This window comes from Megalobrama amblycephala, linkage group LG14 (assembly GCF_018812025.1).
Source record: "Megalobrama amblycephala isolate DHTTF-2021 linkage group LG14, ASM1881202v1, whole genome shotgun sequence".
In the NCBI taxonomy this organism is placed as follows: Eukaryota; Metazoa; Chordata; class Actinopteri; order Cypriniformes; family Xenocyprididae; genus Megalobrama; species Megalobrama amblycephala.
In genome coordinates this window covers 49288330-49312712 of record NC_063057.1, presented here as the reverse complement: position 1 = coordinate 49312712, position 24383 = coordinate 49288330, and the positions used below count along the sequence as shown (strand labels likewise).

The following is a 24383-nucleotide window of genomic DNA, read 5'->3' as shown; positions in this document are numbered from 1 at the left end:
CAGCTTAAAATCTCAGGGGGTTTACTTCAAGTAAATGTATTATTAGGTCAAAGAGGTTTAGCTGACAAAAAAGTTGGGGGAATCCCTGCATTGCATGCAAATATGAAATAATAATAATAATAATAGTTCACAATATTAGGCTACTGTTTTACCTGCAGTTTTGTAAGCATATGATTCAAAAACATTACTGTTCAAACGTTTGAGATGGGTAGGATTTTTAGTGTACTTTCTACCAGCTTAATATGCAACAACTGAACTACAACTACTATAAATAAAACATTCATATTAAAATCATGTGTTTTAACAAACCAACACAGAAACAATGGCTTAGCCAATGCTGCGCTGGTTTTGGGTTTCATTGGTTTGGCTGACCAATGAAAGGTGGAAAGGCGTGCCTGCATGGGAACTCGGTTTCAAAACTAACTGTCTTACTATAAACTCAGTGATCTTATATAAACTATTTACAATTGCATCCCCAATTGCATTTGTTTAAATTAATTAATTTAATTATTTTTTTGTGGTTCACATGGGTGGCTACAGAATGAGAGGAAAACTGAATTGTAATGTTTTTGCATTCTCTTGCAAATGTACTGTGTTCCCTAAAAAACTTTTGAGAAAACTTTTCTTTGCGAATGAACACAAAACAACAGAATGCAAAAGCATTCAAATATTATCTTTCTCTGAGCTATATTTCTTCCATCACCCTTTCCCTTAGTGCCTCTGTAGGGGTTTGAGTGTTTAAAGGAAATTGAAAATGGAAGGGGATGTTTGTTTGTTTATGTTGTTTTCTTTCTCTTCAAATAAAAACACTTTAAAAAAAAGTGACCCACACTGTTGTTCCTTACAACTTGTTCTTTACATAGCTAGTAGCCTACATTGTGAAATGTAGTGCTTTTGAACGTTGGATTCATCAAAGAATCCTGAAAAAAAAGTACTATTGTATAAAACATTGATAATAATAATAATAATTATAAATGTTTCTTGACCAGCAAATCAGCCTATTAAACTTAACGGAAAACGTGTTTACACGTTTATATCCATTTAGGCTACACATCCGTTGTCATGTGACTACATTAACCAGAAGGGGGCAGCACGAAAACAAATAATGAGGGCAATGATGCGTGCTAAAGCACTCTCAACAAACTGAGCTTTGTCTGTCATTTATTCGGAAGATTACCTCCGAGACGGCCAGATTGGGAGGGAAGGCCTTAAAAAATTAATTTGTATAGCGGGACAAAGAAAAGGGCCGTGATGCGGTGATAAAGGCGATATGAAGCCGGATAACGCAGGGATCAGATTTGTTGTAGAGTTCAAGATGGGTTGCATTAGAAGTGATGGGGGGAAAAGATATCTGGATCCCGTATAAAACGCCGTGAGATTCCTACTGTTTGGCCAGACGGAACCGGTGAAGGAGATTCGACCGCATCCACCACATCCCGCCCGTTATTGTGAGCTCATCAATCAGCAAACCAGCAGGGAATGAGGAGGAATTTGATGCATTCATGCATGAAAATCTGACACTGATGCACCACTGTTGGCCTCTTTAACGCTGCGTTATGGAAATAGCAGGATAACGGTATTCAAGCGGCTTTTTGCTCCTAATGGCAGCGGCACCAAAATAAACTTGTCGGACTTGAGCACGTGTTTTTGAACTAGGCGTTTGTCTGATAAGACCGGCGGAATGGTGTTTTTGAGATGTCACAGGAGCAAGTATATATGGGCCACTCTGGGTGTGCTGGCGTTGTTGTGGCTCTATATCTTCCCCGTGTACAGGATACCCAGTGACAAGGAAATGGTGGATGAGGTTCTGCGGCAGGGACAAACATGGAGCAGAAACCAAACGGGAGTAGAACTGTACAGGTATTTCCATTCGTTTACTATCACATTCATTTATTCAGTCATTGGGAGATGATGTGCAAGGCCACGAATGCAAAATAAATGAGTTCTGTGATGCAATTTTAAATGACATTTTAGTCTCAGTAGTCAGAAGGTTGGTTGCAATCAATATCTCGTCCATGTAATCTGGCTCTCATGCTGATATGAGTATTGCAGAGTACAGACATGTCCCCGAAAAACCGATTAGGAGAACGTGCATGCGCAGAGGGGCAGATTCGTTTGGAACGCTATCTGTCCCCGCTCTGAACTCCCAGAAAGGCTGGCCATTGTGACGTCATAAAGAGTTTAATTTTGTTCGATGAATCTCATGTTTGGTGTATTAAAGCAGTGGTTCCCAACCACATTCCTGGAGTACCCCCAACACTGCACATTTTGCATGTCTCCTTGATCAAGCACACCTGAATCAAGTCATCAATTCATTAGCAGAGACACCAAGACCAGAAATGGGTGTGTCAGACAAAGGAGACATGGAAAATGTGCAGTGTTGGGGGTACTCCAGGAATGTGGTTGGGAACCACTGTATTAAAGGATTAGTTCACTTTCAAATTAAAATTCCCTGATGATATATACTCACCTCCATGTCATCCAAGATGTTCATGTCTTTCTTTCTTCAGTCGAAAAGAAATTAAGGTTTTTGATGAAAACATTCCAGGATTTTTGTCCATATAGTGGACTTCAATGGAGCCCAAATGGTTGAAGGTCAAAATTACAGTTTACAGCTTTCCCAGAGGAGAAATAAGGGTGTTATCTAGGGAAACCATCGCTCATTTTCTAAGTTTTAACCATAAATGCTTACCTTGAACTAGCTCTCTTCTTCTTCTCTATTTGAATTCCAGCAGTGTAGACATTGCTAAGTGTATTACTGCCCTGCACAGGTCAAAGTTTGAACTAAATTGTCATATACAATATGCTAGTGCAAGTATATAACAATTAGTTCAAACTTTAACCTGTGGAGGGCAGTGTCTACACTGCCGGAATTCTAATAGAGAAGAAGAGAGCTAGTTCAAGATGAGCATTTATTGTTAAAACTTTAACAATTAGTTCAAACTTTAACCTGTGGAGGGCAGTGTCTACACTGCCGGAATTCTAATAGAGAAGAAGAGAGCTAGTTCAAGATGAGCATTTATTGTTAAAACTTATATAAGTTTTTTTTTTTTTTTTTTTTTTGAAAATGAGCAATGGTTTCTCTAGACCAGTGGTCTCAAACTGCCGGCCCGCGGGCCATTTACGGCACGCCCACCACCTCTACCCGGCCCGCAACTGATCTCAAAAATAAAACATAATCCGGCCCGTTAAATTATTATTATTATTATTATTATTCTCTAGTTGCTACCTGTCTGATATGCAAAGAAAAAGTCGCCGTTCTAAGGGGCATTCACATATCGCGTCACATAAGCGGCCGCGCCGCATTCTCCTTTCCAATGCGCTTTCGCTCCAGTGGCGTCTGTCGTTGCTATGCAACCTTGAGCCGCGCTCTCAATCGCTTCTATTATGAGCGCGCTTGCCTAAATTACAGTAAAAGCACTCGACTTTAAGTCATGAGCGCCGATTTAAACCACCGAAACGCGTCCGATGCAGCCATTAAACGTTACCGATGCTCAAACGGCATCTTGGACAAATGTGGCCCAGCTGTGTGAGCACAAGCGCTGCAGGTGTCTGTCAAGAAACAAAGTGTACAAATGTATTCAGGGATTGTATTTGTTCAGTACAGTGTTGTTCAGTGCAAGATTTTAATGTTATTTAAGCTAACATAAGTAACGTAAAATACTTCCACTAGATGTTAAAAACTAATAATGTATGTAACAATGAGAGATTTTTATTTTTTGGCAAAATAAAGTTGATATATAGCTCCAGTTTTTTTGTTTATTTATGACCCATCCACGCCACAAGTGTTGCTGGTTTTGTTCCTAAATTACTGATTTTTTTATTCCATATATCTTGTTGGATGTGAGAAGTCGCACCAGACTATTTCAATTAATAGTATTATATTAGTAATAGTATTATATATTACACTCTGTAACAATGAGATAGACACTGCTGTTTACATTTAGTATGGTAAATAAGATATTTATAGTATAGGTATAAAAAATATTTTAGTAGGCCTAATGAAATTTGAAGTAGGCTAAATGAGAAATAATGCAAAGGAAAGTAAATTTTCTGAAATGTTGCGCTTTCTTGCGCTTAAAGGATAATTGGCCCTCCTATGAGGTGTCAATCACAGAAACGGCCCCCCGACAATTTGAGTTTGAGACCCCTGCTCTAGACCCTTATTCCTCATCTGGGATTGCGTAGAACGTTTTGAAGCTGCAATGAAACTAATTTTGACCTTCAACCATTTGGGCTCCATTGAAGTCCACTTTAAGGAGAATAATCCTGGAATGCTTTCATCAAAAACCTTAATTTCTTTTCGACTGAAGACAGAAGGACATGAACATCTTGGATGACATGGGGGTGACTAAATTATCAGGAAATTTTCATTTGAAAGTGAACTTTAAATTTTCATTTGAAAGTGATCCTTTAAATTATATTTAAATTATATTTTACAAAGAAAGCGAAGCCTTGGACGTTAGGGTTGTTTTTGCAGTGTGGCATTTATTTTCATAACAATTAACCACATTTTCCCCCGAAATTCTTATTACTGTAATGCACAAAATAAAAAAATAAAAAATGCGAAACACGTTAAAATGTTTAGATTTTAACTGTAACATTTTTAAATGTAAAGTTTTTATATGAAAATAGTATTTGTTGTGCTTCCTATTTTGATTATCTTATTCAGTTTATTTATTGATTGTTATTTACAATAAACAAATAGAAACACCATTAGAATCAAAAGTGTATTAGGGCTGCACGATTTATCGCACAATAAGAAAAATAACATTGAACTTAAATGCGATTATTGCTTAAACGCGATTCTTAGTGCCATTTAAGAAATCACAAAGGCTGTGATTATTTTTTTTATTTATTTTTTTTTTTATGTGCGGCTTGTCATTGAAGCATGGCTCCAAATGCTAATCCATCTGAAAGCACTGCGAGTTTCAGTCGCTTATAATGTACATTTGAAAAAACAACATACGGCAAACATCATACAGACATGAGAAGCATTTAAAGGATTAGTCCACTTTTAAATAAACTTTTCCTGATAATTTACTCACCCCCATGTCATCCAAGATGTTCATGTCTTTCTTTCTTCAGTCGAAAAGAAATGAAGGTTTTTGATGAAAACATTCCAGGATTATTCTCCTTATTGTGGACTTCAGTGGCCTCTAGACGGCTGAAGGTCAAAATTACAGTTTTAGTGCAGCTTCAAAGGGCTTTAAACGATACCAGACGAGGAATAAGGGTCTTATCTAGCGAAACAATCGGTCATTTTCTACAAAAATGCAACTGTATATGCTTTATAAACACAAAGTATTGCCTTGAACGTACTTCCGGTTTCCGCATTCTTCAAAATGCTTACGCTGTATGTTCTACGCCTTCCCTATTCTACTTGCGGAAAAATGAAACTGGCGCTGCGTTCATTCCGTAAGTAGAATAGGAAAGGCGTAGGACATAGAGCTTAAGCGTTTTGAAGAATGCAGAAACCGGAAGTACGTTCAAGGCAATATTTTGTGTTTATAAAGCATACAGTTGTATTTTTTTTTTAATTTTTTTTTTCGAAAATGACTGATCGTTTCGCTAGATAAGACTTCTTTCCTCGTCTGGTATCATTTAAAGCCCTTTGAAGCTGCACTGAAACTGTAATTTTGACCTTCAACCGTTTGGAGGCCAGTGAAGTCCACTATAAGGAGGATAATCCTGGAATGTTTTCATCAAAAACCTTCATTTCTTTTCGACTGACGAAAGACAGACATGAACATCTTGGATGACATGGGGGTGAGTAAATTATCAGGAAAAGTTTATTTAAAAGTGGACTAATCCTTTAACATCTTGTCCATCTTGTTCAGCGGCTGGAATTAGCTGAGATAATGTGATGGCTCACAAACAGCAGTGGCAATCCAACTGTCACTCAAGTGACCACGCCCTTAATAATGCAGAACTTTAAGGCTTAATAAAATTTAAACGGATGAGTTATAAAAAAAATTCACCCCCCTCAGAGTTGTCATGAAGGGCAAAATTAGCTATATAGACCAAAACCACAATTTGTACCAGCCTGTAAACATGTTTCTTTCTGCTGTAAAGTTGGGCATTTTAACATGGGGCTCAATGAGATTCTGCTCTCTCTGCCAGTCGATGAATTGCAGTTTAAGTCACTTCCGTATTGACTTCAAAAGAAACTGGGGGAGGTTGCCGCTTGGATATGACCCGTGTTATCTTCTTCTGCAGCAGGGAATATTTGGAGTTTCTGCGCAAGAGCGCCCTCTGGCTTTCAGATAGAGAAGCATTTACTACTGATCAGAGTCGTACAGCTAAGCAGCACATAAAATAATCGCAGCCTTTGCCAAATCGAATATGGTTTAATCATGATAAATCATACAGCCCTAATAAATATGTATATATATTCTATAAATTGCTTATCAGACTCTTATTATCTCTTATTTATTTCTCTCTCTCACACACACACACACACACACACACACACACACACACACTCACACACACACACACACACACACACACACACATCCATTCATGCCAGACTACCTAAAATGATGCCTTCAGGGGGCACTGAAGTGTTTATGATCTAATAATTATTTTGAGCCCCACAATTTTTCATGCTCCAAAGCTCTAACAATGGATGGAATCGTCTCTTAGTCCCTCACAGTCACACGTACCACACCCATCCTTTCGATTCTAAATAACTAAATAGAAACTCATAAATGCTGCTTTCAAGCCATTAGCGGCATGTGGCTTGTGTGCTTATGTCGAGCTGTGTTATGTAGCTTGTGGCTTGAATGGTTTCTGTGCAGATTTAAATAAATGTCTTGGGAAGGCAAGGGGGATGATGGTTTTACAGAGGGGATGTTTTTTGTCATTTTTTTTTTAACAAGGGGGATTCCATCCCTCACTCCCCCCACCCAATCAAACTGAGGCCTGTAAAGAGAGAGAGAGTGAGTGTGTGTCATGAAACATTACTTGAAGGAACCTGTTTGGACAGTGGACGCCGAGATGTTTTATTTGAATATTCTTTTGCTTACATGCTTTCCATTTATGCCTATTTAATTTTTGTCATAAAATTAGTTTGTGTAATTGCACAGGAAAATTTCTGACTTCAACAATGTGTGCTTGTTCTCCGTCAATTAGAAAGGACATTTTCACAATCCCATTTTTTTCTTGTTTGGCAGGAAGCTGCTGACAGAATGCTGTGATCCAAAGAGGATGTTTGCAGTTACTAAGGAGAACTCGCCAATAGGCAAAGTCTTGTGGTATGATGGGGAGATCTACCATTACCACACGGTCAACAATGAAACCTACCCTTTCTTTGTTCAGGTACTATCTTTTATAGAAGTCAATGAGCCCAAAATACCGGATACTAGAATTTGCTCTTACATGTTTATACTGATATATAGTTCTTAAGTGGCAGCAGTATATACCACAAAAATGTGTGCTTATACATATTTTTAATATGTAATGAATGTTGTCACAGCTTGAAAATGAATGGCTGGAGAATTCCAGGATTCTTGTGAAATGTAATTATTTATCTGATTCTAATATAACTAATCTGTCTCCATTAAATTTCATGAAATAGATTACAAAAAACCTACACAATTTACATAAAACCTTGGAAACACAAACAGATGGTGAGTTGGAAGGGGAAATATCTGTTAACATATTTTCCTTGACTCATGGTAGTGCAGCAGTTTTCAAACAGCTTTTTGAATTTCCTGAACATCTACTCAATTTTTGAGGTGTAAAATGGCACTACTTTAAAACATTGAATCCTACAATTCTGTTAAATGAGGACTGAAGAGATGCCTCATTCACTCATATATTTTATCTCAAAATATAGTTGTTTTTTTTGCTGGAATTCCAGTGAAAGGGGAATTTCAATGAAATGAAAATAGACAAGTATTTAACACTTACAAATTTACAAATGAAACATACTTCATGTCATATGATTACTTTACCTTTTTTCTTGGAACTTGATGGGTGCAAACTAAGGGGCCGTTCACACAGAACACGTTTTTCCATTCCAAAGTGCTTCTTTTCCATTGTTTTTCTATGTAAACGCGCTAGACGGACGTGCAAAACCGTTGCGTTCACATCTTGTGTCTTTTGCAACATCTTGCGCATGACATGACGTTCTAAAAACACGGCGCTCAAGTTAAAATCAGTTCAACTTTTAAAAAATGCGTCTCAAGACCTTGCATTTTTTTCCCCATTCTACTGCTCGCGTCTCGCGTTTTTCAAAGCAAAAACACGTTCTGTGTGAACGAGTACATTTACACAACGTACTAAAAACGGAAAAGTTTTTCCTTTGGGTGTTTCACGTACAGACAACAATGTTGTCAAAAAGTTTACACGGATCCACGAAAACAAAGGAAAAACGCTGTATTATGCTGCCAGGTCAGTAGTTGGCGATGTCACTTTGTAAAGAAACATTATGCGCCAATACACACAATACGCATGCACAATTTTTGCAAATTCGTGTTTTTGTAGTTTATACACAGAAGATAATGATAATGTTTTCAAAAACTTGCACTCTGAAAGACGTTTTCAAAAATGTGCATTTTCAGGCCCCCAAAACGCTGTTGTGTAAATGAATGGCCAAAATACATGAAAAGTTTCCCACTTTTTAGTTGAAAACGGTATTGTGTAAATGGGCCCATAGGGATGTGCAACAATTAATCGCGATTAATCGTTTGCAAAATAAAAGTCTGTGTTTACGTAATTTGTGTGTGTTCTGTGTATAATAATTATGTATATATAAATACAGACACATACATGTATATATTTAAGAAAAATGTTAATTTATACATTAAACATTTATATTTATATGTAATATAAAATATATATAAATATATATATTTATTTAAACATGCATATATTTCTTAAATTTATACATGTATGTGTATTTATATATACATTATTATACACAGAACACACCTATATATTACGTAAACACAGACTTTTATTTTGCAAACAATTAATCGTTACACATCCCTAGATCATAATGAATAACTAATAAGTCTTCATTAGCTTTACATTTTGTGATGCAAAACTCAAAACAGTAAACTAATATTAAGCAGATAATTCTTCCTTTTGTGTAATTATTTGATGCATATCTCTGTATTTTCACCTTAATCCATGTTTGTGTTCATGCATTTCTACTGTCATTCATTATAAACCATCATTCTGCCCACCCTTACTTTCCATCACTTCTATTTTATGCCTGCTACAGTCTTTAATGCATGACAGAAGAATTGAAACGGTAAAAAAGAACTGAAGCTGAAGGACCAACTTCATGTTAAAGGGTTAGTTCACCCAAAAATGAAAATTCTGTCATTTATTACTTACCCTCATGCCATTCCACACCCGTAAGACCTTCATTCATCTTCAGAACACAAATTAAGATATTTTAGTTGAAATCCGCTGGCTCCGTGAAGCCTGCATAGGGAGAAATTACATTTTCTCTCTCAAGATCCATAAAGGTACTAAAAACACATCTAAATCAGTTCATGTGAGTACAGTGGTTCAATATTAATATTATAAAGTGACGAGAATATTTTTGGTGCACCAAAAAAAAAAAAAAAAAAAAAAAATAGCGACTTATATGTGCATATATAGTGATGGCCGATTTCAAAACACTGCTTCAGGAAGCATCGGAGCATAATGAATCAGCGTATCGAATCAGCTGTTCGGAGTGCCAAAGTCACGTGATTTCAGCAGTTTGGCTGTTTGACACGCGATCCGAATCATGATTCGATACGTTGATTCATAATGCTCCGAAGCTTCCTGAAGCAGTGTTTTGAAATTGGCCATCGCTAAATATGTCGTTTTTTTGTTTTGTTTTTTTCGCTAAATTTTAATTATTATTAATATTAATATTGAACCACTGTACTCGCATGAACTGATTTAGATGTGGTTTTAGTACCTTTATGGATTTTGAGAGAGGAAATGTCATTGCTCCCTATGCAGGCCTTGGGATTTCAACTAAAATATCTTAATTTGTGTTCCGAAGATTAACGAAGAATTTACAGGTGTGGAATGGCATGAGGGTGAGTAATAAATGACATTATATTCATTTTTGGGTGAAATAACCCTTTAATGCAGATGGTTTCGAAATGATATGCTCAACCCTTAGATTGAATCATTAGAAAGCAAATAATTGCTGGTTTCCTCAAAATTACGGCATCATTTCTAGTTAAAGTGTGAAACCTGAATTTGAGAGTTGAAGAAAATGTCATTTCTGAAAATCTTTCCAACCATTTCATATTTTATTCTGTAGCTAAAATTGAAATCTGTCTAAACAACAGATTTCAACACATCTAAAAACAACCGGTCATAAAATGTTTAATGGACTAAAATCTAGCTATTTTATCTACAATTTTAACTTTAGAGTGTTGCTCTGGTGTTTTGGGTGGTTGCTAAAACGTTCTGTGCTAACTCACATCTGTGCTCTCTATTCTGGTCTTTAATCTAGATAGCCTCCATTTAAGTGCAAATCAGACTTTTTGTTGTCCATTTAGTGAAAATTGATTTCTTAAAGTAACATGGAAAACTTCTTCTCATGATGTTTTAAAGTCCCACATAGCTTCTAACAGTAGCCTGAATTAAGTTTTTGCTATAAAATGTAGTTATGAATGTGGAAGAGTAGCAGTTGGTCCAGATTTTTTTTCTCTATGAGGATCAGCGCAGCGCTCTGCCTTCTAAAAATAAACAGGCATGGGAGAGACACCCGCATGGGTCCTAATTGTCCTGTACTGGGCACCATGCCGCCTTTCAGTCGCAATCTTCCTCCTACACTGTCTCAGAGCCCACACTCATTATTGATGTACACACAAATGCGCAACACAGTATCCTACACACACTCAGAAACACCCACACATCATTCTAATCTAGTTACACTGTGATTTATACGTTTATTCAGTGGGATCTCAATGTGACTATATGGACGCAGTGTCTTTTTCTTTTAATATATTTATAGTAGAGTTAGTTCTAAGTGGGTCTTTTGTGTCCAAAAAAAAAGAAATTAAAAAGATTTACATTTACACACACAGTCTTAAAGGATGCTTACTGTCAATCCTAGTATTAGGTTTCAGAAGAACAACAGTGTGAGCATACAGCAGACTTACAGTAATTAAATTTATCCATCTGCAGAAAAAAACAAAACATGTAATATGTTTATCAGAGTATTGTGTATCATTCATGCCAGATACGAGAGCGCTAAAATGATCATACAAGAGCTTAATTTTTTTGAAGGATTTCTGCATGAATTTTCACTTACTGGTTTCAAAGGGAATACTGTTGATTGGTTGGTTGGTTTATTGATTGTTTGTGGATTTACAAGTGTAATTCATCACATGGACTCGCTCAAGTCAAAATACCATATGCTTAGAGGTGCCCTAGAATCAAAAATTGAATTTACCTTGGCATAGTTGAATAACAAGAGTTCAGTACATGGAAAAGACATGCATTGAGTTTCAAACTCCATTGCTTCCTCCTCCTTATGTAAATCTCATTTGTTTAAAAGACCTCCGGAAAACAGGCGAATCTCAACATAACACCGACTGTTACATAACAGTCGGGATCATTAATATGTATGACCCCAATATTTGCATATGCCAGCTCATGTTCAAGGCATTACACAAGGGCAGCCAGTATTAACGTCTGGAGCTGTGCACAGCTGAATCTTCAGACTAGGTAAACAAGCAAGAACAATAGCGAAAAATGGCAGATGGAGCAATCATAAATGACATGATCCATGATTACATGATATTTTTAGTGATATTTGTGAATTGTCTTTCTAAATGTTTCGTTAGCATGTTGCTAATGTACTGTTAAATGTGGTTAAAGTTACCATCGTTTCTTACTGTATTTACGGAGAAAAGAGAGCCGTCACTATTTTCATTTTTAAACACTTGCAGTCTGTATAATGCACAAAAACGACTTCATTCTTTATAAATCTCTCCAACAATGTGTAATGTTAGCTTTAGCCACGGAGCACTATCAAACTCATTCAGAATCAAATGTAAACATCCAAATAAATACTATACTCAAATAATCTGACGCATGCATGCAGTATGCATGACGAACATCTTGTAAAGATTAATTTGAGGGTTATATTAGCTGTGTGAACTTTGTAAATGCACTGTATTATAGTCGAAAGCTTAGGGGGGCAGGGAGCTCGCGATTTAAAGGGGCCGCGTGCTGAATCGGTGCATAGTTAATGATGCCCCAAAATAGGCAGTTAAAAAAATTAATTAAAAAAAATCTATGGGGTATTTTGAGCTGAAACTTCACAGACACATTCACACCTTAGACTTATATTACATCTTGTAAAAACTGGTTCTAGGGCACCTTTAATGGTAATGTCATGTATATTATGTATATATACTGAAGTGTCTAGCTTTGTACTTGATTTATTCATAATAATAATTGATTTTAATTTATTTATCCTAGCAATACCCTGGAAATTACCCAAAAAACCCTAGCAATACACAAATAACCACTCAGGGCACCTTAGCAAATGTATCAACACCTTACCAACTACCCACAACACTCTAAAACTTGGCAAGCACAACCAATTTTCTACAGAAAATGTAGGAATCTAGTTTTGTTTTGTAGATTCTAACCAAGAAAAATCCTACAACTCATTTAGGAGAAAAATGTCTGCTGAGGAGTGAATAATTATGTATGTGTGGCCTGTGGTGCAAATGGATCAGCAGGGGATCTTACAAAGAGTCTTTTCATCAATTCAGTTTTACTTAGAGGTTCACCATTCTTTGAAGCATATGAATATTGAAGTATCCTTGATTTGAATATGTATTCATCAAAAGAAACCAATGGAAATGTAATTTGTGTGTGAGTCTTTATTCTTCGACCCACTTGTGTAACTCCCACTGTTTTTGTGTTGCTAGGATACACCATTGCAGCTTCCTCTAAAGAAGTGTTCGGTTGTGGGCAATGGGGGGGTCCTGAAACACAGTGGCTGTGGAAACGAAATTGACCAAGCTGACTTTATCATGAGGTGAGAAGATGGTAATATTTGCTTGTTCTGGACTGGCTGAGTATGTCAAGTCATATAAAAAATCTAACAGAATTAGATTTACATTTCTATTTATTATATTTATCCAACAATATTTGCAGTACAGAATATCAAGTTTTAATATAAATAATATAAATTTATATTTATTAATATAAATTTATATTTGCATGTACATGAATTATTAGTACACAAGCTAGAGCAAAGGTAAAATGCAGAAAGGGAGAACTCTTTTAAAATCATAAGTGTCTTTGTTGCAGCAAAGGTATGACTTCTTAACTGATTCCTGAAAGTAGTGATGGTCTCAGCAAATTGACACTTCGCCGGGAGTTTGATTGACAAGCGATCTAACCAATCATAACGCCGAATCCGCCATTTTGTCCGACAAAGATGTCAGGAGTTAGAAGACCTCATTGGACTTGAACTTGAAAAATGGTGTGTACTGACGTCTTTCCGTGTTTGAAACAACATTCCTTCTCATGTTCATTCATGTTTATTTGATGCTATAAATTGACTAGTAGGAAGAGATGATCGGTTCAGGAGACGCTTGAGCTGAGGCGCTACAGCAATCTGTCACGACACATTAAAGAGCCTCAAAACGTTTTTTATTGTTGGAATTTCTTTAAAAATTACACAATTTGAAAGCTGAGACTTTGTTTAATATCATAAGTAACCTGCTCTGTCTTGTCTGTCGACGTGTTGTCAGTGTCCTCTTTGCTCCGCGATGTATTTTCCGCAATGTATTTTTCACTCTGTGTGGCGTGACGGCGCCATAGCTTGTCGGACAAAGCAACAGTAACAGGGGGGCAGGTCTTTGCGAAGGGTCATTTCGGTGAATGTAGGCAGTTTGTTCCATCTAAGAGGAGTGAAAGTGCTTTGATATGAAGGACTGTTTTGCGCCACTCATTCAAATTGCAGGAGGGAACATACACTTGTAGGATTGCAGTCCAGTTGTAGTCCTCATGGCCAGAATCAAATCCTTGAATTTGAATTAGGCAGCTGCAGTTAGATGGTGGTTTGAGACCAAAAGACCACATGCACTACCATGTTCTGGATCATTTGCAGAGGCTTGTATGTGCTCTTTGAGAGGCTGGCCAATAAAGCATTGCAGTAGTCCAGTCTTAAAATGTTTTAAAGCATTAACCCTGCATGATCAGGCTTTTTTAAATGTGGAAAGTAAACAGGTCATCAGATACCACCTACCACCAGGATTCTTGCTGTCCTGGTTGCATTAGTGTTGGCAAATCCAATTGAACAGTGATGTGGTGGTCGACTAACGGGTTGGCTGGGATTGCAAAGTTGAGCCGGAGGTGAATTTTCTTTATCCAGGCTGAGATGTCTGAAGGGCAAGCAGAGATGGAAGCTGAAAACTGGGGTTGTCAGTTTGGAACAACAGACATATCATTTCCACGAGAAAAGCTATGAGCCTTTTTGATCAAGCTTAGTGAGGTTGTGTATATCAAGAAAAGGAGAAGGTCAAGCACTAAACCTTGGGGCACCCCAGTGATTAACCCAGTGATTTCCAGAAAACCTTGAAGGATCTGCCTGTGAAGTAAGATTGAAACCACTGAACTGCCATACCTGTGATGCTCATAGGTCAGAGTGGCTGGACAGGAGGATCTGGTGATTAAACTCAGCAAAGCAATGAGGACAGATGATCTGGAGTTTTGCTCTTGCAAGCCGTAGAGATTTATTGAAAGCCAGCAGGTGGTCTTTGTGAAATGTCTGCTTTTGAAGCCAGATTTATCATCAAATAGCTTGTTCTGTGAGAGAGAAAAAACATAGAACTGATTAAACACTTAGGAATTTTGACAGAAGAGGAAGGAGAGAGACTAGTCTGTAATTATTGACTGCTGTAATGTTAAGCGTTGACTTTTTTTTTTTTTTTTCTTGTTTTTTTGAGCAGTTGGTTACCTGAGTCTGCTTAATTATGTCATAATCACATCTCTCATGACCTGCAACTTTCCCCGCATGAGTGAGAGCTAGTAACAGCATTGGAGTCTCATGCAGGAGACTGAAGAAAATATGGTCTAAGGGATGGAAGAAGAGGGAAAGAAAAGAATAGAGGAGTGCATGTAAGCAGTGGTTGGTTGTGGGTGTGTGGCTGGAAGAAACACAGAGAAAGGGCACAGAAAAGATTGATACTTGCTTAGGTCATCTGTTTCTTTTGATTTAGTCTTCTTTTTTTTTTTTTCTCAGCAGCTCTGAGCTTGAGTCCCTTTCAAGGAAAGTCTGTTCACTTGGCGGCCACATTTGAAACACCTCCAGGCAACTATTTTGGGCATCCAAAGCCAAGTCCTATTTATTAGAATGGGGGAATCCTGAAATCTCAGAAACTGGTTGGCGAACTTCTAATTAAATTGCATATTTGAAATCAGCAACAAAATCTGACATGAACCGTCCCATAAATGTTGTTTCTTATGCTAAAATAGCATTAAAAAAACGTATTTTTCAAGCTTGACGAGCCAATGCGCATGTGCAGCCCTAGCGCGAGTCTCAGGTTTCTATGGGAACTGGAGCCTCTAACGGCAGCTACAGTGACGCAATGACTTTATCAGTGATTGGCTCTTTTACTTAGAAGGCTGGACGTATTCTGCCATATTGCGCATTGCAGTTTCTCCCATTCATAACTAATAGGAGTGAACTGTCTTTCTATATCCATAGTCTTTGGCTTGATCCAATAGTCACAAAGAGTATCAGTGAGCCAGGGGCTAGAGGGTGTCGCTAAGTGCTAACCCAGGAGTATCCAATACTGCTCCTGGAGGGCTACTTTTCTTGCAGTGTCTAGATTCTGAAGACCTTGATTAGTTGGATCAGGTGTGATTAATTAGCAGCCCGTCTACACGGAGACGTGTTTAGTCTGGATGAAACTCCGATAACCACCTGAAACCACTATTTTTTGAAACCGGGTCCCAGAGTGGATAAATCTGAAAACCCCACCCTTGCGCTTTTGTGTGCACAGCCAATCCGTATATTTAGTGAAACGATGATGTCATCACCCCACGTCTTGACCCCTCGACTTGCATTCTCCAAGTCGTCTTCTCCGTCTTTAGTGTATTTCTGTGGCAGAATTACAGTGCCACATACTGGTCTTGCATGTATACTACATTGTTTAGAGTTGGTTTCGTATGTACGCAGATATTTCTTGAGACGACACCGTGTTTATGGAATTTTTTTTTTTTTTTTTAAGATGAGAGGAAAAAAGATTGGATAGGGAAAGCTCTGGCTTTGTGTGGATGTGGCCTAGGACTAGAGCTAAATTCTGCTGGAAGGTGGCCCTCCAGGTGCAGGATTGGACATTAACCTGTGATAAAACAGACATTATGAAAGCAAGGTCTGGCAGTTTATTTAGTTATTTATCCAAAAAAATGTAAATTCTTTCATTATTTAGATGCTCATGTCCTTCCAGACCCATATTTTCATTTGTGGAACGCAACAGCAGGAATGTAAGAATCTAACAAATAACATACATTGACAAGTGACATACAATAAGACCAGGGAATTTAAGACTTGCTCATGACATAGACTGAGTAACATCATTGCCAGCAACACTTTTTCTTCAATTTCTCTTCATCTCCTTTACCTCTAGATGTAATCTTCCTCCTCTGTCCAAAGAGTACACCGCTGATGTTGGTACCAGAACACACCTGGTGAGCGCAAATCCCAGCATTATTGAAAAGAGGTATGTCATCTTCTCCTCGCTTTATTTATTTATGTCTTTTTTGGGGTTGATATGATGAATTCACTGACCATACTTTATTTAATCACAATACCAATAATTCAATACTGGATACCAATAACAATAGTAAATGGGAACACTGATTTAGATTCCAAAGCAGCACTTTTCTCTTACTGGAGATTACCGTAGTTTTTGTAATAGGTGCACACCAATCTTTTTGGCTACGTTCACACTGCGAGGCTTAATGCTCATTCCGATTTTTTTTTTTTTTTTTTTTTTTTTTTTTTTGTAGCTGTTCACATTGTTGTTTTAAATGTGCCCAATATCAATATATATTTCCAGTGTGAACAGATCATGGTTCTGAACTGACCTGAATGCACAAAAGAACGATACAACAGGGTTGCCAGGTTTTTACCACAAAATGCCCTCAATTGTTTCTCAAAATTAGTCCAAAACTAGCCCTATCACATTCCGTGGGGAATCCCAGTAAAAATCATGTTCCGGGGGTTAAATAACGCGTTAGTGCAGTCGTTTCAACCCACGGAGTTGCAAAACAACCCACGGCAACAGTGAAAATTAACCTAATTCTGTGGAAAAATTGTGGACTTGGCAACACACACATCGCGCTGTCATACGGACGTAAACATGGAGGGCATTAAAGTAAGCAATTACATTTATAGTGTGATCTGCAGTAGAAGCCAGGGAAATTATGCGCAGGCAATATGAAAAATAAAGACAATGATGTGACCAAAAGAGAGCAGACTCTCATGAGTGCAGAATCGTGACTAATGTTGATCTCGAGTGAAGTAAAAATCGCTTGAATTCCGATATGACTGTTCACACTGTGGTCGCATTACAAATCATCTGACCTGTATCGGATTTAGTACCACATATGATAGCGGCACAAATCGGAATTGAAAATATCAGATTCCATGTGGTTTGTACTGTTCACACTGTCATGGGAAAAACAGATATGAGTCACACGTGGGCAAAAAAAAAATCTGATTTTGGGCCACATTTACCTGCAGTGTGAACATAGCCTTTGTCGCAGCTGGCTTTACTTTGGTGACAGCACTATTGAATTTAATCAAAATGATTGAAATTAATTGTTTATTTGAAATTGTTAGCTTTTGTTATTATGATTTTGTTTTATTATTAACATTGTATTGATTTCACCGCTCTGCCCTAAATTCAAGTCTGATATAGGAGATTATACTCATTGTATATGGGACTGTCATGTGATCCAGGCTTACTGGTCCAGAGTTGTGGTTCAATTAAAAAAATATCTTGGGTTTTTCTTTGGGGTTGGATCCTTGTCACTCCTTTTTTCCCCCCCTGTAAGCTCATTTCTAATAAATATAAAAGAAGGCTTTTAACTTGTTAACTTTTGCTGCCAGAAAGAACCTACTGACGTCATGGATCAGCGATAAGCCTTCCTCCATTAAAGGCTGGCATTCAATTATTAGAGATACTATTCCCCTGGAACTCTTTAACATGCATAATCACTCCACAACACACTTTTAACTGCATATGGACACCATACCTTGATAGCATCACTGCCTCTATCGGTAATATTCTCTGGTGTGGTGTAGTATGACATAAGATTCCAGAAGCATCTAGATATCATGTGTATTCTTTGATTTTGAAACAGCCTGTAGCTGTTTTTGGTTTCTGAGGTAGTTCGCAGCATGTGGCAAACAGCATGGAAACCATGACAGAATGGTCAGAAAAGGACAGAGTTCTCCAGACAGCTGATTACGTCTTGAGGGATGGATATTGACCTTTCTTAGTGGAGTATCCCTTTTACTTCTTGCATTAGCTGGCAGGAGATCTCTAGTCTCAAGTGCATTGGTGTTAGTACCATGGTCATACATTTTCAATTTTATTATTTATTTATTTTTATTAATATGCTTGTTGAAATTAGGGCTGTGCGATTTAATCGTAATTGATTTTCGATTTTACTTTTGGCTTCCAACGATTATGAAAACAAGATAATCGAGGTAAAACAATTATTGTGCCATTTCCGCATTCTGTCCAGCACACTTTCCGTTCCTTCAAAGCTGAGCACTTTCGTTCCTCCTTAAAAGCCCAAACATCCAAATCAGCCAAATAAGTGAGTGCTGTAAAATGCTGTCTACTGTTGCTAAACTGTAAGACATCTTTGATATTAAACAGTGTTATTAAAAGTGCATTAAGGCTGTGTGTCCACCAGAGCGTTTTTTCCAGCTGCTAGCGTACTTTTTCAATTGTTTTCAATGGGAGCGCCACGTTTTTTAAACACCGGGAGTGTAACGAGCCGCTGAGCGTCTTTTTCATGCTCAAGCGCTGAGAGCTCGGCGTTTTTTACTGGTCGCCTCGAGTTGAAGAATGTTCAACTTTGAGTAAAACGCAGTGCTCATCACTGTCACTTTTTAGCCAGCCGTCCAATCAGAGTGGAGGAGGGGCGGGACAAATACTACACCAGCCAACCGTCACAACATTCTTGCTGTACAACAACATCAACAGAGAACGGAACAAAATGGATGAGAAATTAATATTGCTGGTCTCTGAAAATACATAGCAAAGTAATTTCACATTGTGTCAACATTTTAAGTCTGAAACAAATAACCTGCAAAATCAGTTATAAGTAACAGTGCCGGAGATATTCCGTATCATAGCAACAAAGCGTCTCAACGGAAAAAACGCTGCGCTGCAGAAGCGCTCTCAAGCGCTCACAGACGGGCGTTTTAAGCAGAGCGCCTAGCGTTTTCAGCTGGCTAAAAACGCTCTGGTGGACACACGGCCTAAGCCACAAAATAAGCAAAAGAGCGGATAAGCAAATGAGCAGATACTGCCTAAACACGTACACAAAAAAATGTCAAAATGCCTTTTTGGAGAGTATTCATGTAAACACAGTGGGTTATGTCTTAAATAAACATACACAGTTGAGGGGAAAAAAGTGCGTGTAACAGTATATTGGATCCGTGCATTAGCTCTTAAAGTAATTGACAGCAGCCTAGTAAACCTGCTGCAGTCTGTCATTAATAATAATCAAACGACAAAGGAAAAGCAATTACTGATCTTGACTGAATAGCTTAAGTAGCTTTAATAAGGATTAATCTATATTTAATGTTTACACTAAGACTATGCAGTGTTATATGCAGTTATTTTACATTTGATTATTCAATTTTCGTATTATTCATAAAGTATATTGGACATTCACAAACAAGCTCAAGCTCAGACACTTTATTTATTTCAACTTGTATTATTCACTCAATGCCAAAGAAATGACAGAATGTCTAACAAGTTACAGTATAAATAAAGAGCTAAAGACATTGATCGCTACTCTCTAGCATACACCACTCCTTTCAAGTACTGTTGGCAGTGGAAACGCAAGCCGGATCAGGGTTTGCTGCCCTGAATCGTACTGGGCAGCGTTTCCTAAAAGCATCGTAAGCGTAAGTTTATTGTAGCTACATTGCCACCAATGGAGCTATGATCAACTTACGCTTACGATGCTTTTGGGAAACGCTACCCTGTACTGTACTATACTTAACTGAAGCATACCATGCTTCAGAAACAAGCCATTATATCAAGGGGTCAACATAACATCCATTGTGGCCACAGTAGTAAAAAAAAAAAATCTTTAAATGAAACTCTTCTGTTTCAGAAAGGATAGTTTTCAAACATGAAACACTGGCAGGGACATTAAAAAATTAAAAATGGCATCCACATGAACCAAAGTTGTGAAATTATTATTTATTCATTTTATTTATTATTAATTATTTTATATCATTTTATCTTGTTATCCAATATGCTATGGATATTTTGAGTAACTTATCATTCCTCTTTTTCCCATCAGCTTTCAGAACCTCCTTTGGTCCCGCAAATCCTTCGTAGACAGCATGAAGGCATATGGTTCCAGCTACATCTACATACCAGCATTCTCTATGAAGCCCGGCACTGACCCCTCCCTGCGGGCATACCATGCCCTTGCAGACTCCGCCTCCAACCAGACTGTCCTCTTTGCTAACCCAGACTTCCTTAAAAATGTCGGTCGATTCTGGAAGAACCACGGCGTCCATGGCAAACGGCTATCCACGGGATTGTTCCTGGTGAGCCTTGCCCTTGGCTTGTGTGAAGAGGTAACCACTTACGGTTTTTGGCCATTTTCGGTGGGGCTGGATGAGCGACCGGTCAGCCACCACTATTATGACAACATTCTCCCATCCTCGAGATTTCACGCCATGCCTGAGGAGTTCCTGCAACTCTGGCACTTGCACAAGAGCGGCACGCTGCGCATGCGGGTTGGCTATTGTGCGAAAGAGGGGCAGGAGCCGAAAAGGGAAAAATAAGTGGAAGTGTTGCCAGGGGCAACTCCGTCTATCCCCACAGGAACAGGACGGCAATCCTGTGATTAGCATGATAATACTGTGGGTTGTGAGGTGATGCCCTACCCCCAAAGCTGGGCCTCTCTTTGGTGTCTATATGCTTGACCCTCAACTGCTACCAAGACCCTACCCTTTTGTTGCCAAGGGACTGTTGAAAAAGACTTGCATGTGTACCCATCCTCATGTATGCATTCACTGGAAGCTTGTTGTGACTTTCTGTAGAAGTACCGGGGGTGATGGGGGGGGCTCAGGTGTCATGTGACCTATATAAACTGCATCTACCAGCAGTTGGACCCTTAAACCTAGGAGCTATCATGTAAAAATAGATTGGGGAAGAGGCTGCTTCAATCAATGTCTTAAGAAATTTTAAATGGGAAATCAGAAAACGAGAGCAATGCTTTGATCATTTGGCATATTTTTATTCATTTTGTCTTGAATACAGAATTTTTTGGAGGAAGTAGAAAAAGGAATAATGTGAAAATCTTTCTCGCAGTGTTTTGAACATATAAAAATCAGTGTACAAACAGGTTTGGCCTGTAAAAGGGAAAAGGGCATTGAATGTAAATGCTGTACAGCCACTGTTTAAAAACCCGTTTCATAAATTTGAGACCGGTTTAAAGTGAAGGCTGCAGTTCATGTATTATTGTATGTTTCTCGTTTTATTTATTATTAACGTTCAACGAAACGGGGCCTCTACTGAGAAACATCTTGTCAGTCTAGATCTGTCATGAGACCGATTTCGTACATGACGCAGTGTTTTATCATGTTTGGATTGGGAAATCTTGGGTTGAGTGACCATGTTGAAGACTTCCACAAAAATGATTGATAGACTCTGGAAGATGATGAGGACCAAATTCCATAGAAGATGGAGTGAATGGTTTGTGTGCCAATGAAAGAAGTGCGATAGTGTTCTAGGTGATTCCTGTGGCAGCATCTTTAATTATCATTTGTGTTATTTTGTATGTATTTGAGAATCAGTCATTTGATGGTACACAGTGGTGGAATGGGACACCAATCATACGACAAACATTTATTTATTTTTTTTGCCTGCTAAGGTGCTGGACACCTGGTCTAGAACGTGTAAACACCAGTTTCGTTACCGTTTTCACAAGAATCTTGGGTTCTCTGAATGTAGTGGCAGCCACTTTGTGGTCTGCCCAGTAACTGGTTTCCTTGACTTATTATTAGGTGTGTGTGCGAGTGTGTGTGTGTGTGTGTGTGTGTGTGTGTGTGTGTGTGTGTGTGTGTGTGTGTGTGTGTGTGTTAAAATACACACAGGAAATTAGATTTAAATCTTGTAGGTGCTAGCTGTACCACATGCACTCCAGCTTACTGTAGTTTTAATATAGCATCACTGACAGATAGTTTTAATAGGTATGAGTGGTAGGAAAGATGCACTATAATGTTGACTTAAGCCAGAAACCTCAGTACTTAAAGGGATTATTTGCCCAAAAATGAAAATTCTTTCATCAATTACGATAACTTTTGTTTATCTTTGAACTTCAAAAGAGATTTCGTTTTCTGAGAGAAAACTGGGAGATTCCCTCCACTGAAAGTCCATTCAACCAAACACTGAAGCTTCAAACACGGCAAATATGATAAACGTACTGTAAGCTCAATGGTACTTTCTTGACAGCCGAGAACAACCTTATTATTTTTGAAACAAGTTTTGGTTTACTTCGGTAGTCTAAGTTTGAACTTTCAATGAAGGGACAGAAATCTCTCAGACTTGTCTTATGAGTTTGGGATGGCATGAGGGTACGTAAATGATGGCTGAATTTACATTTTTCTCTCTTTAAGGGGAAGTGGAGTTGCCTTTAAATGTTTCTGCCATCTAAAGCAGGTGTGTTGGTATTCAGATAGCTAGCTATAAACATGTCGACAGTTTAACTCAAACTGTTCCATTATCTAATTCTACAGTCAGTTTTCTGAATGTAGAATTATATAACTTGCGCTATGGTGACTTCTGTTGCGACACTGATAATGTGTATTTGGAACTGATTATGAAATGCGTTGACAGATTTTTAGCTACAAGTGGTTGTGTACACATACTTGCGTAGACTGTTTTGTGCATTAATGTATCACATTTATGCCACACTCCAGTGGCAAGACCTACTGGAGGTTATTTAATGGTTGACAGAAACAACCAGCTCATGTTTGACTCCAATGAAAAAAACATTTTCCCCTATATTCTTTTTATCTTAATGTGTTTGGGAGGGGGGAAATACAAATGAAAGGTGGTACGACAAATAATGCTGCATAAATACTTCAATGCTTAATTCCAGAAGTGTTAATGGTCATAATAAATGCCTTTTTTCTTTGCTTTTTCGGGGAACTGTGACCTTGGAGTGTTCTTGACCGGTTTGCCCTGGTAGCAAAGGAAATGTGTGCCCTCATTTGAGTATCTTGAGTATTGAAAAATAACCATTACCATATTTTCACACTTTAAGCCAATGAGTGCCTTTATCAGTATTAAAAAAAAGGCTAAGGACATAATTTTATCAAGAACGAGTTTTGAGTCTAAGGATTATTTTAATTTATCCCCCAAACTCAATCTTAACCTCACAAAATAGGCTTTTTAGGAATTTTCAATCAAGACTGATGTGTAGCAATGCAGAAAGACTTATCATTTATGTTGAGTGAAATTAAATTCCTGGATGGAAGTTTCAAATTATCTTAGCATGAGGTTGTAGAAGGACCAACATACCTTACTGTAATTTTTTAACATTGCTTAATTGGCAGAAAAACATCTTTATTGTGTACATAATGCTGAGGAAATTGTTAAATGCTGGAGCTGATGATTATCTTTTTCCCACCTTTTTGTGCTGTTCAGTATTTTGAATGAGTGAGGTTGTAGTTTGTAAGTAGGCATGCATGACTGTGATATGTAATTGGTATTTGAAACTGATTTTGACTGAGAAACTATTATGTATTTTAAATTTTGCCCTTTGAGCCATATGAGGGTGTGTGCCCTGCTGAAACTTAGCTTACCTCAACTGTTCTATTCACTGTTAAATTCATTTATGGAACTCATGGGAGCTTGGATCTTAGGTATTTAAGTACGTTTTACTCCACTAAGCTGTAAATGTGTCCTATCATGTCAATCTTCTTGGCTCAAGCAGTTGGGTAATGGATTTTGTACTTGAGCATGTAACAATCTACTAACAGGAACTGGGCTAAACGTTGTTTACGTGCCACATGGGTTATGCTGATATTGAAAAAAAAATTGTGTTAAAAGTAAGCAAACACTGCTTTCAAACAATAAAGACTTTCTGTCAACTCATCTTCTGCAGTA

General features: G+C 37.9%; 1 protein-coding gene across 1 annotated transcript; it reads left to right on the top strand.

Moving 5' to 3' along the window:
* Positions 1-1095: 1095 nt before the first annotated feature.
* Positions 1096-24371, top strand: st8sia1 (ST8 alpha-N-acetyl-neuraminide alpha-2,8-sialyltransferase 1). Its single transcript, XM_048155944.1, has 5 exons — positions 1096-1860; positions 7179-7323; positions 12915-13024; positions 16629-16721; positions 20560-24371. Exons 1-5 carry the CDS (start codon positions 1682-1684, stop codon positions 21050-21052), a joined length of 1020 nt encoding a protein of 339 aa, XP_048011901.1. The 5' UTR covers positions 1096-1681; the 3' UTR covers positions 21053-24371.
* Positions 24372-24383: the final 12 nt, after the last annotated feature.